Below are 18465 nucleotides of genomic sequence, written 5' to 3'. Positions count from 1 at the left end.
TGCAGTCGATGACATGCACTCAACTAATTCCTCTGTTCATTCGTATGCATTTCTTGACTAGCAATTACCGCAGCATCTGTGCGTCAACTTTAGCTGAATATGTAAACTGCAGCTTCGAGCCATCCAGAGTTGCGAGGCTCATAGCCATTGGCGAATGATAGTGTGTTGTATAAGCATATTGCCGAACTATCTTAGCGAATGAAGTCTGGCTGGTGTGTCGTGACAGAACTGGTACAACCATATTGAGCAAAAGAGAGAGTTACATGAGCAAAAAAAATTGGACCAGCACACTGAGATTGCAATAAAATACTCATCCTTCAAGAACACAAGTAGTTACAAGAGGCAAGCAAAATTTCAATGCAATTCATAACTTGGTGTTGTATATGTGAGAAGGGATACAGTGTAGTCAAGCAAGATGCATCTCTCTCTAGTTTTTGTAACTCAACATTTTTCAGTGTCTCGAACACTTCTATCCAGTTCACCTTCCTTCTGTATTTTTCGGTGCCTCTGGAACACTTCTATCCAGTTCACCTTCCTTCTGCATTGATTAGCTGAGAGAAGGCGTTACTTGTCGACATGTTGGAGTACTCGATCAGCATACGGCTTTGATCTGTAGTGCTGATATCCAGGGAGCTTACTCTGTTTGCATTTGAAGGGAGTTCAGAGATCTGATTCATACTGTCGATGTTGGACATGTCTGGGCCTGCCTCCTGCAGCTGCAGCACAAACTCCAGGTTCCACAGCACATCCCCCATGGTAGGACGCTCGACACCATACTCTGCAAGGCATTTCTCCACCGTCTCTCCAAACTTCCTCAGTGCTTCAGGCCTGACTGTCCCAGCGATGCGCTGGTCAACAATCTGATCAAGCTCTCCCCTCTTTTGCCACTTGCTAGCCCACTCCGCAAGGTTAATCATGTCCCTTGGAAGAGTAGGGTCGATAACCGGCCTTGCACAAATCACCTCGAGCAGCACCACACCAAAAGAGTACACATCTGATTTGTCAGTCAGCTGCTGTCTCCGGAAGTACTCAGGATCAAGGTATCCGAAGCTCCCTTTCACTGCTGTGCTGACATGCGTCTGATCGAATTCAGGCCCAACCTTTGACAGGCCAAAATCAGAAACCTTGGCCAAGAGATTTTCATCGAGGAGGATGTTTGCTGACTTGACGTCACGGTGTATGATTGACTTGGCAAAACCGGTGTGAAGGTAGTGGAGCCCTCTTGCTGCTCCAATGCAGATTTCCAGTCTTTTCTTCCAGCTGAGAGGCGGCATATCACCGCCATACAGATGGCTCTTCAGAGTTCCTTTCTCCATGTATTCATACACCAAGATCATCTCATTATGTTCATCACAGTAACCAATGAGAGACACGAGATGACGGTGTCGCAGTCCTGACAGCAGTTCGATCTCCGTCCGGAACTCCCTCAGCCCTTGGTGAGACTTCTGGTTGCCCCGCTTTACTGCGAGTTTGCTTCCATCCTGCATCACTGCTTTGTAGACCTTCCCAAAGCCTCCAACTCCAATGACCATCTGCTCATCAAAGTGATTTGTCGCATCTTGCAGCACAACAAAAGGAATTCGGTAGCTCGTGTCACCCGAAGTTCCAGATGTAAGAGTCGCCCGGCTGGTTCGGCTGCCTGTGGTAAGGAAGCTAAGACCATTGAGGGGTGTCCAAGAACTTGAGGGCCGACTTGTTGGTGGTGGATGCAGCTTGTTTTTTCTCCTGAAGAAGATGCAGACAACAATAGCAATGCCGACAGCAGCCACAGCTCCGAGAACGGAACCCAATATGACAACGAGATGACTCTTTCCCCCTAGTGATGGTTGCACAACGGAAACAGACCCTGTACTGATGTTCATCTTCATGATCTCCAGGCCATTGAGGATACCATCCGGCACTGCTCTCTTTACGGCAGAAGGCCCAATGCTGACACTGAGCTTACCAGATGGATCACTTGATAGCAAGACAGCATCAATGTAAAATGGCGCAGCCAAGTTGCCGAATGCTTTATCAGAGAGATCTAGATCTTTCACCACCGACCAGCTATCCACATATACATCAAACAAGAGCTGATAGGGAGCCTTGCTCACAATGTCACAGAAATGGAACCGAACGAGATAGCTTGAACGGCCATCGACATCAAATTGCCATGTCATATTGGACATGGAGCCAGTACTATTCAACCGCCTCACAGTATTGTAGACACTGTCCGGCGCATCCTCCTCTGTTGCCAATCCGTTCTGGAAATTCAGCTTTCCTGGGAAATTGAGAAGTATAGTGGGAGTGGAATTTAAGAAGGAGCTCTGATCAGTAACCCATGTCCGCCAGAGCGTGTCATTCTCAGGAGTCACCTTCGGTCCCCCCACGTTGATCCTGTAGAATGTCTGCAAAGGCTGCGTTGACAGCCCGAGATACTGACCGACAGGGTCCAGATTTAGCGCTGAATCCGTTATGAGATCATCAGGAACAGAGATGACCTCGATGGCATTGACGAAGGCCGGCGTGTTGTTCCCAACAGGCACAAATGTCAGGACGAGCATGTCCCTGGTAATGTTCAGGGAATACTCCTTGAACACCGGCGAAGAACTACTGGGCGCAGTGAAATTGTCAAGGAGCACAACGTCCTGTGTGGACACCTTGAAGGTTGCCGTGGTGAGATCATAACTCTGGTATTTGAATGGGAAGAAGTGAAGGCGGACAAAATGCCGGCCATGGCTCTTGAGCTTGAAGGCATAGGACGATGCTGCGACGAATATCCTAGCAGTCTGATACAGCATGGCGCTGTCGAACCCCGAGACCGAATTCGGTGAGGTGGTCGCGGCAGTGCTCTGAGTGTTGGGGGTCGTCAGTATGGCCGGCCCGGAAGTGTCAGCCACGAAAACCCTCTGGTCGACAGTCGCATCGACCGTGGAGCCGCAGTTGATGAGGTAGTTGTCTGCCGGGGTGAAGTCGGCATTGCAGGTGCCAGAAACCCAAATGGCCACAGAAAGGGCTAGCACAACCAGTTTGAGCCCAACAGTTGCGCTATCCATGGCGAGTTGTGATGCGGAGTTGCAGATTTGGGCTAGAAGGATGAAGGGGTCATGAGTTGCACGAAGATGCAGACAGGCAGGCTGGAAGGGCTATGTAAGAGGAAGCAGAGAGATGCTTAGTTTGTTTCAGAGACACAAGCAGAGTGCTGAAGCAATGAGTTGCAAGGACAGACGGGAATCGGAGGAGGAAAGGCAGGCGGAAGCTGAAATTTGGCTGGGGCTTGAGGTGAAGAATGGAAGGGAAGGGGCAACCTTGGTCACCAGGCGAGAACTTGGTGAAGGACAGGCAGTGAGAGGAGAGCTCCAAGTCCACCAACAAGAAGTCGTCAGGAGTACCTGGTGAAGAACACGCACTGAGAGGACAGCTTCCAGTCCACCACCAACAAGAAGTCGATCTGCGCAACAGTTGGGCACGAAATTGTCAGTTTCTTCTTGTCCAGCAGACCAGCACAGGGTCACACGGGGTTCAATTTCAATTCAAACAAAGAGGAACTGCAGCACAATCTGAGAATCGCAGTAACGAAGTGTGGATGGCAGAAATTCACCTCCGTGGAGCGCGCGGTCCGCAGGGAGAGGCGGCGCATCCTCTCCTCCCAGCTGGAACTGAAGAAGCAAAACCCTCCGGTCGGCGGCGGTGGCGCCACGCAGAGCCGAAGCTTTACGGCGGCGAGCGAAATCCAAGCGCGTGGGTGGGTGGTTGCACGGCCGGCCCGGGGAATGGATCCGGCCGGACGACCCTGAGGCCCGCGGCGCTGTTGGTGGTAGGAGCGGACGAGCGGTAGCGGGGAGAAGCGAAAGGAAATGGAAAGCGGCGGCAGCCAGGCGGGCGGCCGCGCGACCTGTGCTGTGCTGTGGTGTGCAGGCTGGCTGGCGACTGGCGTGCGGCGGTTTCTTGAAGCCGGGAGCACGCAAGGCGAAGGCGACAGGTGGAGAAAGGACGCGGTCGCCTCGCACCACGCGCCTGCGCTCGTGCCTGCCTGCCGTTTTGTTTATGACGGTGGTGGTGGTAGTTAGGCTAAGGACGAGCGAGAGGAGGAAGAGGTCGCGCGGTGGAGGGACGGGAACGGGTCAGTCGTCCTCCCTCCGGCTGGCTGCCGGCGGCGCATGGGGGCGGTGGAGAGGGTGACGAGCGGCGGTTTTGCGGAGGTGGCGTGTCCTAGCAGCGGAGAGAAGAAGGAAGGAAATGAATGCGGGGCGGGGCAGGGCAGGGGTCATTAATTAACCTGGCACGTGGGCCCACGCGGCAGAGGAGATGCGTAGCAGTAGATGGTGGAATGGAAGAAACAAGAAAGTTGGTGGGTGGTGTGTGTGGTGGGGGAAAGATCATCTCCACCAGAGCCGACTCAAACACGAGACTTATTTCATCGTTTGGGTCACGCACAGCGAAAGAAAAACGCACTCAAAATTGACGAACTTCAACAGCGAACGCAAAAATAGAGGCCTCGAGCGTCGCCCGCCTCTCTCCTCGCCGAGCACCGAGCGCCGCCCGCCTCTCTCTCTGCCTCGCCGTCGTCGTCCGCGGGCAGATCTGGCAACGCCGCCTGCTTCCCTCCCCACCTCGCCGTTGTTGTCCGTCCCACCCCGACGCCTCCTACGCTGTCTGCCTGTCTCCTACGCGGTCTAGACGACACATATTTGAGTATGAGGAGAGAGACGACGTAGTTTTGGGTTCTCTCTCACCTTGGACGCAAAATAGGTACTCCGTTTGCCTACTTTGTTGGAGGCGTTTTTTCTCTGTGAACGATGCATTTTGGGTATGGATAGCGTGATGCATAGCCTGTTAGAGACAGTCTTAGTTGTGCGTGTGCCCGGGCAATCTCGGAGTCATGGGTGAGGGCAGCAGTTGGTTGGTGCTGTGCTACTAGCCCTCAGTCGCTATCCAAATACTAGCATTCGTTTTAAGAAGGAATGCAATTATGGATCCAGCTCAAATTTAACCAAGGTTATAATAAAAAATAGTATTAGTATTTATGTCTCTAAATAAATTTACTAGAACAATATTTTTATAACTAACTTAATCGTACTTACTTTGTATCAAAAATATTATTTTTTTTCCAAGTTCAACCCGTTTAGCTTCTCGAAAAATAAGAATTGCGTTCTTTTATGAACGGAGGGAGTACCTACGTACGTGGACAAGACGTCTATGTATTTTAAAACCTAAATTTTGATAGTTTTATGTAATCAATATTTAGTATAAATTATAAGAAAAGTTTAAATGATAAAAGAGGAGTTTACATTAGAATTGTATTTTAGAAATACTTCCTCATGATCAAGGTTCTAATTAATATTGCCATAATTTTTTATATTATTATAATGATCATGTTTATAATTTGTTATTATTATAGATTATATACTATAATAGAAATTAATGATCAAAGCGTAATCTTGGAGGTGGTATCAAATCAAATCGAGACCGAGCAAACATTCCTTTTCGCAAAATAGCGAATACTCATAGAGTTTTGAACGTAGTTTGCTACCATTTAGATCCAGAAATCGAGGTAGAAAGAAAGAGAAAAGAAGAATCTTGGCCAAAAAGAAGAAGACGGACGACGCCGTCGCCGTGCCTGCATGCGATGGGCCTCGGCGCGAAAGAAAAACACGTTTTTTTTAAACGGATTTAAAAACAGCCGGGTGGGCCTCGGCGCGACGTGGACAGTAGCCGTAGTGGACCCAACGGTAACCCGGTAAAGCCTTGCCTCGACCATCAGCGGCCGCCGGCCCAACCAAACACGAGTTGAGTTGGTGAGAAAACAAGTGTGGATTGGATGGACATCCGTCCGACTTGCCAGGTCTCGGGTCGGGTCGTAAAGGAGCCGCGGTTTCACACGACACGGGCCCGCCCGCACGAACGCTCGATGCCATTGGAGAGGGAGAGGGGGCCAATGCTCTGCCTGCTCTGCCTGCACACGGACGGCGACGCTAACTAATCCAGGTGCACCTCGCACCTCAGTGCATGCACCAGGCCGGCCGTCTTCCCTCCATGGCTCGATCGACAGGAAGGATCGAGTAAAGCATACACCACTCACCAACCCCCTCCTATCCCGATACGATAGGATTCACGGCATCCGTGCAGTACGGGTTTTTCCTTCTATACCCACAAATCGAGATACGCGTATCCCGTAGGTTGGGTCAGGACCGTATATTCATGTATACGCTCGCTCCGCCTCACGTGGAAATGCACGTCTCATCTCTCGTTTTATAACAAGTCAAATATCTAAGACTCCCTTCACAAAACATAGGAATAGAAAAAAAAATAATATAGGAATAAAATGCCCTAACACTTCAAATCACACGGGATTTCATTTCAGAATGGAGGAAAGTTTATGAAGATGACTTTGGAAGCAACGTGGGAAAAGCATAGAAAACAGAACAATGAGGTTGGGGCTCACGTTCAGTTCCCTCCAAAATTCTTTTAGGGCATGTTTGGAACCAAGGAATACAAACACAGAGGAATACGGAAAAACACAGAAATAGAAAAGGAATACATGTGTATAACAGAGGAATGGATACGCAGGAATTTGAGAGGATTTGGTGTCTGGAACAAAGGAATATGAGCCGCACAGGAATATAGGGGCTAGTGGAAAACAAAATTACTTAGACCGTGTGTCTCCAATTAGTGAGTGTTTGGCTGTGTGTCTCCGTGAAAGCCAGCAATAACAAGTCAGCATTAGTGCGCATGAGCCTTAAGGACTTCGTGAAGGAATTGAAACCAAGATGTGGAAGTGGACACTACTATAGAAACGATTTTGCGCAGCATTGTACTTTTGCACTTCGTGGCGGGCTCCTATTTGTATCCGCCGCGGTAAATCCCATGATTTACCGCGGCGGACATTTTTTATTTACCGTGGCGGGCACTTTTGCCCGCCATGGTAAATCAATTTTCCGCAGCGGGCACCTTAAGATGCCCGCCGCGGAAAATACGATTTACCGCAGCGGGCAACGTTAAAAGCCCGCCACGGAAAAAGGCCTGGCTCATTAGGCCCAGCTCGAAGCCCATTACCGGGTTTATATAAAAGGAGAGGAGTTAGGGTTTGAGCCTCACAACACTCAGCCCCCTCACTCAATCGTCCGCGCCTCCCCTCTCTCATGGCTGGGACAGCCCCCACCCACGCAGCGGCACAGATCCACATCGGTGGCGCAGGCCCGGGCGGAGCTCCCCGCTCTCTTGCCCTCGAGGAGGCGACGCGGCGGCCCGGGCGGAGCTCCGGCACGCAACCTCTCCTCTCGTCCATATCCAGGATCGCCGTGCTCCCTGACTCGTTACCTCGCGCGCCCTAGTTGAGCTACGTTTGTTTCGATTTACCAGAAAATCCCGTTTGCTTCATGTTGTGCAGGCTCAGATCTGATTGCTGGATTCGGCGTCTTACGACTTGAATCGAGCTGGGAGCACGTGGATCTGAGCACGGGGGATACAACAAACCCGCGTGCATGAAGCCTTAGATCCGGCACCGGTTAGTCCTTGACCGCAAGATTCTTGTTGTTGTGTTGGTGGTCGAGCATCACGTGCGCTGATCTGCGGTGTTGTTGCTGATCTGACGCGTTGTTTTGCTTCGGTTTCCAGATCTGGCAAAATCGCGATGTTATTGGTGGTTCCGTTCGGAGCAGGTCTGTGGCGACGAGCTCCGGCGGCGGCGAGCTCCGGCACGGCGGATTCGGCCCCGACGCGGGTGGATTCAGCGGCAGTGGGCTCCACCGGGGTCTCCGCAGCGCAGCATCGAGCAAGGGCGCGCGCAATGGCGCAGATCCTGCGAGGATGACCTCCCCGGCGGCAGATCCAGTATTGGGTTGTGAATGGGCTCGTCGGTGGGCTCGAGAATGGGCTCGCCTGCGGGTTCCTAGGTTTTTTTTTTTGTTTTTTTTAAAACGTTTAACCGCGGCAGGCATCCTAACGTGCCCGCCGCGGGAAATCGATTAACAGCAGCGGGCAAAGCGGCCCGCCGCGGGAAGGCCACGATTTACCGTGACCTTTTCACGCTGGCGGACGCGTTTGCCCGCTGCGCAAAAGCAAATTCGCCCGCCGTAGAAAACGTTTCTGTAGTAGTGGGATTCTTTCTTTCCTTCGAAACGTACAAGCACAGGAACCTTTCCTTTGGAAATGAATTTATGAATCCTCCGTTCCAAACACTACGGCAGTGTTTAAAACTATAGGAGTCTGATTCCTTTAGAATTCCTTTGAAAATCAAGTAAATCAAACCGATCCTTAGAATGGCTCAATCCACGGTAATTCTAAGAGAATTGTCGAGAAATATTCCTTTGTTCCAATGGGATTGATAAGAAATTTTTCTATAAAATTTGGATCCTTCAAAATTCTTATGTTTTCCTCCGTTCCAAAGGAGGGCTAAGTTAAGTAAAAAAATAGTATCTATCTCTAAAATGTGGACAGATTAAAATTTTATTTTTTTGTAGTGAGTTCTATTCATCAATTAGCGTCTATTAGTTTTTGTTAGACCATGATTAGTTAATGTTTAGACCTTCTAATTGGCATCTAAACATGCCATAAATATGAAAAACATTTTTTTATTTCTATGTCCCAACCTCTATGAACCAAACGCCACCGGACTAACTGAGGACAGCTCCAACAATCGACTTTTACGGTATTTTTCTCATATTTTAATAGAAGGAAAAGAAAAGCCAGCTCTTATCAAGAGCTATGCTCTTGCACATATTTCAAGGTTACGTGAGAGTGTCAAGGGGTTATTTATGTTAAAAATTATGTGTAAAAAATAGTATTATTAAAAAAAGTCGACTTAGAGCTAATAAGAGCAGGCCCAACACGGCTAAGAAAAGTTGGTGGTTCCAAGAAAAAGCTGAGCAGCATGTAGGTACCGAGGATCGAAGCAGGTTTGAGGCTACAACACCGTGCAACGCAGGCAGTACATACTAGCTCTTTATTTCTGGGTCCACTGTTCTTTCACGTACTCACATACGTCGCTTTCAACTGCTCCTCCTTCTATCCCATGTCTTTGCTTTTTCTGCCAAGCCATCTCTCTGATTCTCTCCTCCATCTGGCATTCGAACCTAACATACACCATGGAATGTTGGGCATGATCCAAGGCTGTCTCCAACCGGCGTCTGACTCATCCCGGAACCCAAATCTAAAATGAATCTCTAACACATTATTTATAATCTACAACAGAGTACATATATGAAATACCCATTTTAGATGTTAGGAGAAGCATAACATAAATCTAAGTATCCTCTCTCCTGGAGACTCATTTACAGAAAGAGTTATTTTTTAGGTTTTGTTTTGGAGAATACCAAAAATAAATATTGAACCCTTTGTCTCTAGTGCTACATAGATGACGATTGAGTCTTATATTTTAGGTTATACATACGGAGTACACATAGAGGCAAACCCAACTTGTACACGCAAGCGTGGGCTACCAGAAGCGGAAAGAAAGAAAGCGGTGTGCGCGGCTGCCCCATTCTTCTCTGTTTTTACATTAGCAGCAGTGGGATCGAACGAGTTCCGAGCCTCCTAGGCTCTTAATCTCTGATGCAGTCCAACCGAAGTCGTCTACACTCAGCATTGTACATCCTCTCTCTTTTCTTGTACGGAGTACCTTCCGCACTCTCTTTCCTTGCTCGTGACTCGTGAGATATGTATATATGCTAGAACACCAAAATTACGCTCATCACTAGTATTTTTATATTACCACCCTCTGTCCTAAATTATATATCATTTTAGCTTTTTTAATACATAGTTTTACTATATGTCTAGATACATAATAAAAATTATATGTTTAGAAAAATCAAAATGACCTATAAAATAGAATGAATGAAGTACTATTACGTTACTAAACTTGAACAAAGATCAATGCAGTGCTCCATAAGTTATTATTTATCATGTACTCTTTCCGTCCTAAAAGAGTACTTTCTCTGTCCAAAAAATGTGTCAATACAGGTTCACATCGTATCAGTCAAACTTTTTAAAACTTAACTTGTAGAAAAAAATTTAGCAACATTTATATCTTCAAATAAGTTTATTATAAAAATATATTCAACAATTTATCTAACAATACTAATTACACACCATAAATATTAATATTTTTTTATATAATTGGTTAAAGTTCAAAATATTTGACTTCTCAGTAAAAAAAGAATGAAGCTCTTCATGAGGACGGAGGGAGTACAATATCTAACTATAGCAACACTTATATTAGAATTATAAATGTTGATATCATTTTCTATAAATTTAGTTAAATCTAAAATAGTTTGACTGGATCTACGAATTAATTGTACTCTTTTGGAAAGGATAACAAAAGGGATCAGTCAGGGACGGATCTGCCACCGGGGCTGTTCGCCCCCCCCCCCCCCCCCCTCCCTTACTGCAGCTGCGCCCATGGACCCCGCACAACCCCCCTTGAAATTTTAGTCATGGAAGAAGGTTAGGAGGAGCTTGAGATTGTGAAAGTGCATTTGCCCCCTATGTGGGTTTTGGTGTTTTGATGACATCCAAATTATGAACTAATGAGATCTTAATGAGATATATTGTAGCTTTAGTCCCTTGAAAGCTTTAAAAGAATTGATCTAAGATGAAATGGTATCCCTCAATTCTTCAAGCGCAAAAAGCGGACGAACCCAAAGCGCTCTCCAAAGCCTTTTTATTTTGTTTTGGGTTTAGGTATGCCGTACTATAAAGAGGGATGCAAGTTTAGGTGGTCTGACAAAGATAGAGTGATCAAGCATAAAAGTAAAATCAAAAGAGAGACACAAAATCACCTCACGAACACTTGGACATAGTTTGTGGACTTTTGGTAGTCGGAAGTCCTGACGTTTGGTGCCAGACGTTCCGGCTTGTTGACTTAGCCGCAGCCCGTCTACGCATCTTCGCCTGTCGGAAGTCCCGACGGGAGTCGGGAGTTTCGGGTGCCGGAAGTTCTGGCTCCCTCCGGAAGTCCCGACACTTCATGACTTAGTCGCTTGTGCATCTTCGCTCGTCGAAAGTCCCGACGGGAGTTGGGAGTTCCGGGTGTCGGAAGTTTCGGCTCCCGCCGGAAGTTCCGACGCTTTGGGACTTAGTCACCTAACTTACCATGTCTGTCGGAAGTGCCGACGAAAGCCAAAAGTCCCAACAACCGCCGGGAATTCCGACGACATGCGAGCAAGCCCAGTGGACTATCTGTGTGAATAGTGTTTCTGTGTTGAGCCAGAAGTTTCGGCGATCTGTGTCGGTGTCGATGTTTCACCATCGATAGCCTGCCACGGGAGTACCTAGGGCAGTTTGTTCGGGCTTCAGCGTATGCAGAACTCGACGATAAACGCAAGAGATAGTAGATTTATCCTGGTTCGGGCCCTCGACCGTGATCAAGTAATAGCCCTATGTCCAGTTCGGCGTTAGCCTTTGCGTTGGATTGATTGTGAAGTGTTGTGTTGCGTTATGTTCTCCCTGTCCAGGAACTCTGCCCTCTTTTATATAGTCAGGAGGCCAGAGTCTAGTCGGTTTATAATGAGGTTCCTAGTAGAATTACAGAATAATACTACTACTAAGATTACAGGGAAAGAAGTCCTAGTTAGACTAAATCTTCTCCCTTCTTTATGGAGTATCCCATGGGTCCTGTATCGACAAGCCCCCGAGCACTTCATGGTTGAGCTCTGGAAGCCTCATTTTGTTCCTTCAGGTCTTGCCAAGCAGGAACAAGCGTCGTCCGAGTGCTTTTCTGAGTGAAACTATGTAGCGCTTCTTGGGATCTTCGAGCGGTATGTGCTTTTTTGAAGAAAAAGTACATCCGTCTGGGTGTAGCCCCCGAGCCTCTTGCTATTTGGAACAAGGAGCTGGAGGGTCTTGTCTTGAAATTATTCCGATTCTTCATCGAATGGCTCCCGAGCATGTACCCGGGTTATTTATCAAAAAGAACTCGGATATAGCTCGGTCTGGGTTCTTTTTGTCGTGAGTCCTTGAAGTGGTTTGTCTTGAAGAAGTCTTCTTGGTGATGTGTGCTTTTTCGAAGAAAAAAGTGCACTCACTGAGTGTAACCCCCGAGCCCCTTGCTATTTGGAACAAAAAGTTGGAGGGTCTTGAATCTTATGTTGTTTGAAAAACTAAAAACCTCTCCTGTTGCAGCCCCCGAGCATTTATCCGGGTTCTTTTATTCCGAAAGAACTCGGATGCAGGGTCTTGGCATATTCTCTAGTAGTCTGCTGTTGTCAGATGTAGTTGTATGGTGGTGGTTGAGTGTAAATATTATTTGTTCACGAGTTGTACAGTGTTGGTATATCCTTTCGAATATGCTCATCCTTGAGTACTGTTCCTTCACGCCTGAGTCCTCTTTCATTGAATTCTGTCTTTTCACTATGTCCTTTGTTAGTTTTGTTCCGTTTGTGCTCCCGGTCCATGTGCATTGCTTCTTTGGTCTATAAATACCCTCCTGGTGTGTTGTTTTGATTCATCGAGCATTTTATTGCGTGGTCTAAAATCTCCGTAGTCATAAATATGATAGTTTCTGAAGTAGAGCAGCCCCCGGGCGTATCTTGTAGTTCTTGTATATCTTGTCGTAGCTGGAGGGAGTCTTGTGATAGAGATTAGAGGTAGACTAATCTCGCAATGGCATTGTACCAGAAGGTACGTGGTGGTAGTTGGAGGAAGTCTTGTGATATGGGATATGTTCCTTCATCCAGCAGTTCTGGGTAGATCCCCCTTGCCTGCCCTGCGATTGTCCGGTGCAGATCAACGCCTGATCCGATGTCACATCGGACTTGGGTAGATAGATGCCTGCTGGCCTTCCCTGTTCCATGTTGTCCCGCCGTGCTGCTGACTTTTGCCTCAGATGTACTACGTTCGTCCTTTGAAGAAAATAGTGTAGCAGAGTGCGATTTGTTCTACCGAGTAGCAATTTGGAACACGTAGTCGTTCTAGAGCCTAGTTATGTTTGGGTTCCTTTTTGCTATCTTGATCGCCGTAGTACCGAGTTTGTTGGGTCTTGTAAGATGTGTAATCTTGTAATTTTTTAAACCATTTATAATGGAAAGATTCTTGTCTTCTGAGTTTTCATTCTTTTTCTGCTTATGTCCTGGTTGTTTATGAGATTCCCAAGTTCTTTCTATAAGAACTGAGTTCTTGTGTTCCTTGTGAGGTAACCCTTCGTTGCTTCATGGTTGATGAGTTCTTTTTGTAGCAATATGATAACTCTGCCTCGGTGCTGGATGGATAAGTCTGAAATCTATCCGTTGAACTATACTTTTGTGAAGAAGTGTGCCATCCGTCATTTCAGTTGTGTCAGTTGTGTTGGGAAATGGACCATTGCGTTCTCATGCTGTGTTTAAATGGGCCTAGTGGGCCGTGTTTTTATTGCTATAAAAATCTATTTAAAGGTCTTCTTTCTTCTTTTTCTTTGCTGCCCTGCTTTTGCCTTGAAACCCTAGTCCTCAAAACTTTGCCGTCGCCATTGTCGCCATCATCTGAGCGCCGCCGTCTAAGCATCCTCGTTTCTTAGTGCTTTATTGCTTTCACTAGTATATGGGTAGGAAGAAATCAGCGAGCAAGTCCTAGGCGACCTTTGTAGATGAGGAGGCATCGCTTTCTGTGATTGAAAATCAAGAATTCATGGCCATGAGGGCTGCTCAGAAGATCTGGCCGGCTCCGACTATGACTAAGGATCAGTTGCGCGAGCTTGTCAGTGATTGCCTGATCTAGGACAAGGACATTGCTGAGTGGAGAGCTCCAGGCCAGCATCGGGTCCCAACTCTAGGCCCTAGTGAGATTGTTCTTTTTGTCTACTTTATCCGTGCTGGACTCTGCCTTCCTACCTCTGCTTTTCTTCATTGATTTCTCAGTTATTTTTGGATTAGCTTGAACCATCTTACTCCCAATGTTGTCCTTCATCTTTCTGTTTTTGTTCATCTTTGTGAAACTTTTCTTGGAATTCCTCCTTCTCTTTCTCTCTTTTGTTACTTCTTCCATATGAAACCCCAACCCCGCAGGGATGACACCCATGTTCTTGGTGGCTGCGGGATTCAGTTTTGCCAGGGTCGTAAGAGTAAATTCTTTGATTATGACTTGGTTGATTCTATGAGGGATTGGCGTGCCGACTAGTTTTATGCCGCCAATATGATTCCTCCTCTTGCTGTTCATTCTGGTTCTGGTCCCGTGGTTAATGACTGATGGGAAAAGAATCCCTTGGCGGTGGATGAGCTCTAGGTGATCAAGCCATTTCTTGAGAGGATATGTGCTCTAAAACAGCAAGGCTTGACCGGCTTCGGGATCGTTTCTAGTTTTCTTCGCTGCCGTGTTCAACCTCTGAAGGAGCGAGAGAATTATGGTTTTGAATACTCTGGGGCGGAGGACCCTTCTCGTATGGTCCCTGTCCTTGAGTTGATAGGTGAGGAGGTGCTCGAGCGCCTTTAGAAGATGTTGAAAGGAGTAAGCATCATCCCGCATACTATCCCTGAGTATTGTGCTAACAACCCGCCTCCTGCTGTGAGTTGTTTTTCCTTATGCGGGTACTTTTCATATTTTCTTTGTTGTCTCCACTTTTCGCTTAATCTTTCTTGTCTGGTTGTTTTATTCTTTTATAGGAATTGGGGCGCAACTTCGTTGATCCAATTCCCCTTGATGACTGCCCTGCTATTGTGGAGACTGGGTAGAATCTTGCTGGGACATCTTTAACCAGTAAGTTTCAAACCACCATGATGTTTTCTGGTGTTTCTTCCACAGTTCTTGACACATATGTAGAGTATGTTCCTCGTCCAGTTCCTTGAGCTCCTCGCAGTATCGAAAAAAGGGGGCAAGCGGATTGTTCTTCTTCTAGTTTGTCTGCTACCAAGAAGTCTCGCCAATCGAGTACTCGTCCAGGTACTCAAGTTATAGGTAGCGTGCTCCTAGGTGAGCATATTAATATGTTTTGTCTTTTTGTTGTTTGTTTTTGCCTTTAACCGAGTACTTTTCTTCTTTTTTAGATGGCGCTGTGGTTGCCATGTTTGAGAGTGAGGAAGATGAGGATGATGATGCGGCCCTTGTTATGCGTCGGTGAGTTGTTTTCTTGTTTTTTTGTTATTGAACACCTCTTTTGTTCTGACTTTGACCTTGTTCTCTTGTAGTAAGCGGTCATCGACCTCGAGTTCTTCTAGGGTTCTAGTACCGACCGCGCCACTCCTGTTGCGGGGTGGTGGTGATATTTTTGCTGCTATAGTTCCCCCTCTAAGGTCTTCTATTGGTTTTATGAAGAAGAAGATAGCTGAGTGAGTGAATCCTCATTCTGTTTCTTTGCTTTTGTTTTCCTTTTTTCTAATTCATATTCTTATCATCGAGTTTCCTTATCATCTTGTAGACCCTCTCCTTCCCTTAACCTTTAGTCGACTTCTTGTCAGTCTTCTGGTGCGCTCCTGTGTACTGAGTCTCAGGACCCGGAATGTACGGCCGGCGAGGTGGCTGTGAGGGAGACAGGGTTCCCTGATGGTCATGCAGCTACTGATTTGCTGGCTCTGGAGGTGGCCAGGGCTTCCTAGGGTACGGCCTTGGTCTTGTCTTCTTTGCCTCGGCCAGCTTCTCCCTCTGCTCCTCTTGCTAGTGACGTTCAGCGTTTGGATGATGATGTGGTGCAACAATTCGATGCCACTCATCGGTTGTCAGAGCTGACCGTTGCCTAGGGAACCTTTGCAACTTCTTTTGGGGAAAAACTCTAGGTAAGTTTTTCTAAAGTTCTTTCTTTGGATGTTCGTCTTTCTTCTATTCTTATGTCTTAATTTTCTCTCTCCCTCCTTTGTTCAGTCTTTTTCTTGGGATCATACTGGCTTCTTTTTCTCATATGAAACCGAGAAAATATTGTCTTCTGAGGCTAGTGCCCTAAAAATAGAGCTTGACCTCTATCGGGCTAAGATGGAGACCGAGCGTCAAACACACCAAGGGGAGGAAAAAGCTCTCTATGCCTAGGTTGTTGAGACAGAAAAGCGGAGGGATGCTGCTGTCCATGAGGCCTTGAATAATGTGGAGGCCATGAAGAATGAGTGTAATGGTATTGCGGGTTCTTTTTGTTTCCTTTTGTATTCAAATTTCTCTTTCTACTGACTTGTTTTTTGGTGCTTGGTCTAGCTCTCCAAGTTGAAAAGCAGAAGCTCTCGGAGGGTATTGAGGAAATGAAGGCACTTGTTCGCAATAGTCACAATATGGCTGAAGAGGTAATTACTCATGCTGAAGAAGAACTCATGCTTGCCAAGTTGATTAGGCGTGGAGCTGATAGAGATCTTGTGCAGGTCCAAAAAATGGTTGAAGTCTTGACTGGTAAGTTGGCGACGACTACCGAGAACTAGAATGCTTTGTGGAAATCATTTCGGTCAGTAGCTGACCTTCTCCGGACTCCTACAGATGATGGTCAATCTTGGGCTCAGTTTATTCCCCAAGTTCCGACCCATTTCTAGGAGTTTGTGAAGAGGTGCGCCCAACTATGTACCAGAAATGTTCTTACCTAGGTCCGAGTTCTTGCTCCGGAGATGCCTTTGTCCAAGATTGCAGAGGAAACCAAGAGTCAAGAATATCTGGATGCCGTTGAAAAGGCGGAGCCTAAGGTTGAAGATTTAGCCAGGAGGATTGTAGATAATCTTAATATTGATATTTCTTCTCCTGTTGACGACGCTTGATGTAATTGACCTTTGTACTCCAGCTTCTGTAATAGGATATTATACTTCTTTTTGAATGAAGATCCTTTTTTGTTGATGTCTTCTTTGCCTTGATGTCTTTGCCTTGTTTATTTTTTAAATGAGTTGTCCAAGTGATCGGAATTTTTTCTGAGTAGTTGTTTGTTGGTCGTGGTGCGCATCCACAATTTGTGGTGGTCGTGTTGTTTTATCCATTGTAGGATCGCTCCTTGATAGGTCGAGAGTTTGTATGGCTTTTATCTACGTCGTGTAATCAACTCGGTACATGCAGATCGTTGTCTTATCAAATCTTCTTGATTTTGTCAAGTACTTGTCAGGCTTTCGTCTGTACCGTGTAAACAACTCGATATTTGTAGATCATTCTCTCGACAAACTTTCTTGATTTGTCGAGTGCTTGTCTGGCTTTTGTCTGCGCCGTGTAAACAACTCGGTATTTGTAGATCGTTGTCTTGATAAACTTTCTTGATTTGTTGAGTGCTTGTCTAGCTGCCGTGTAAACAACTCAGGGAAAGTAGATCTTTGTCTTTACAACCTTTTTGTTCTTGTTAGTACTAAAAAGACTTAGGACCAGCGATCTCCAGCATCTTCAGCTTCTTCTTTTTAGCTTTTTGCTTAATTCGAGATGTGCCAGCATCTGGCTCTTTCCCTGGTTGAAAAAACATCTTAGGATTGGTTCGGGTGTTAGCTTATTAGCTACCCTCATCGGCGGGCTCAAGCATCTTTTCATCTTTTTTGCTCTCGGCCGGTATGCTCAGGCATAGTTTCAGTCATTTTGCTTTTTGGATCGGGTGTTAGCTTATTAGCTACCCTCATCGGTTGGCTTAAGCATCTTTTTAGCTCTTTTGCTCTCAGCCGGTATGCTCAGGTGTAATTTCAGCTATTTTGCTTTTTGGTTTGGGTGTTAGCTTATTAGCTACCCTCATCGGTAGGCTCAAGCATCTTTTCATCTCTTTTGCTCTCAGCCGGTATGCTTAGGCATAATTTTAGCTATTTTGCTTTTTGGTTCGGGTGTTAGCTTATTAGCTACCCTCATCGGCGGGCTCAAGCATCTTTTTAGCTCTTTTGCTCTCATCTGGTATGTTTAGTGAAAACAACTCGGGAAAAGTCATAATAAGACATATGTTGTCGAGGAACACCATCTTTATTGATCATGAATGTTTACATGCTTAGTGAGAACAACTGGGGGAAAGCCATAATAAGACATCTGTTGTCGAGGAAAACCATCTTTATTGATCATGAACGTTGATCTCTTATGGCTTGTATATATGTTCTTCCTTGTGTTGTTTTCATGCGTAGAATCTTCTTAGTTGGCTGATGTGCCATGTATTGTTGACTTCTTTTCCATCTTTAGTTATCAACTTGTACGTGCCTGGTCCGGTGACTTTTGTGACAATAAAAGAACCTTCCCATGGACTAAGTAGTTTATGGCATCCGTCAGTTTTTTGTATCCTTCTTAATACTAGGTCTCCAATTTGGAGTGATTGAGGCTGGGTATTCTTGTTGTAGTGTCATCTTAAACCTTGGAGGTATCTGGCTTTTTGCTTAATTCGAGATGTGGCCAGCATCTAGCTCTTTCCCTGGTTGAAAAAACATCTTAGGATTGGTTCAGGTGTTAGCTTATTAGCTACCCTCATCGGCGGGCTCAAGCATCTTTTCATCTTTTTTGCTCTCGGCCGGTATGCTCAGGCATAGTTTTAGCCATTTTGCTTTTTGGATCGGGTGTTAGCTTATTAGCTACCCTCATCGGCTGGCTCAAGCATCTTTTTAGCTCTTTTGCTCTCAGTCGGTATGCTCAAGCGTAATTTCAACTATTTTGCTTTTTGGTTCGGGTGTTAGCTTA

The 18465-nt window shown here is 46.2% G+C and overlaps 1 protein-coding gene across 1 annotated transcript; it reads right to left on the bottom strand.

Annotated features, from left to right (window-relative positions):
* On the bottom strand, nucleotides 1-4187 carry LOC136512321 (receptor-like protein kinase HERK 1). The gene is made up of 2 exons (XM_066506288.1): nucleotides 3581-4187; nucleotides 1-3430 (listed from the first exon to the last, which is right to left on the bottom strand). The coding sequence occupies exon 2, from the start codon at nucleotides 3033-3035 to the stop codon at nucleotides 528-530; it is 2508 nt and encodes an 835-aa protein (XP_066362385.1). The 5' UTR covers nucleotides 3036-3430; nucleotides 3581-4187; the 3' UTR covers nucleotides 1-527.
* Nucleotides 4188-18465: the final 14278 nt, after the last annotated feature.

Source organism: Miscanthus floridulus, chromosome 16, assembly GCF_019320115.1.
Source record: "Miscanthus floridulus cultivar M001 chromosome 16, ASM1932011v1, whole genome shotgun sequence".
In the NCBI taxonomy this organism is placed as follows: Eukaryota; Viridiplantae; Streptophyta; class Magnoliopsida; order Poales; family Poaceae; genus Miscanthus; species Miscanthus floridulus.
The sequence above is the reverse complement of the archived record's forward strand: the minus strand, read 5'-3'. Positions and strand labels throughout refer to the sequence as shown.

Bases quoted from the DNA above. Each gene is read 5' to 3' on its own strand.
- LOC136512321 (XM_066506288.1), bottom strand. From the start codon at position 3,035: ATGGATAGCGCAACTGTTGGGCTCAAACTGGTTGTGCTAGCCCTTTCT.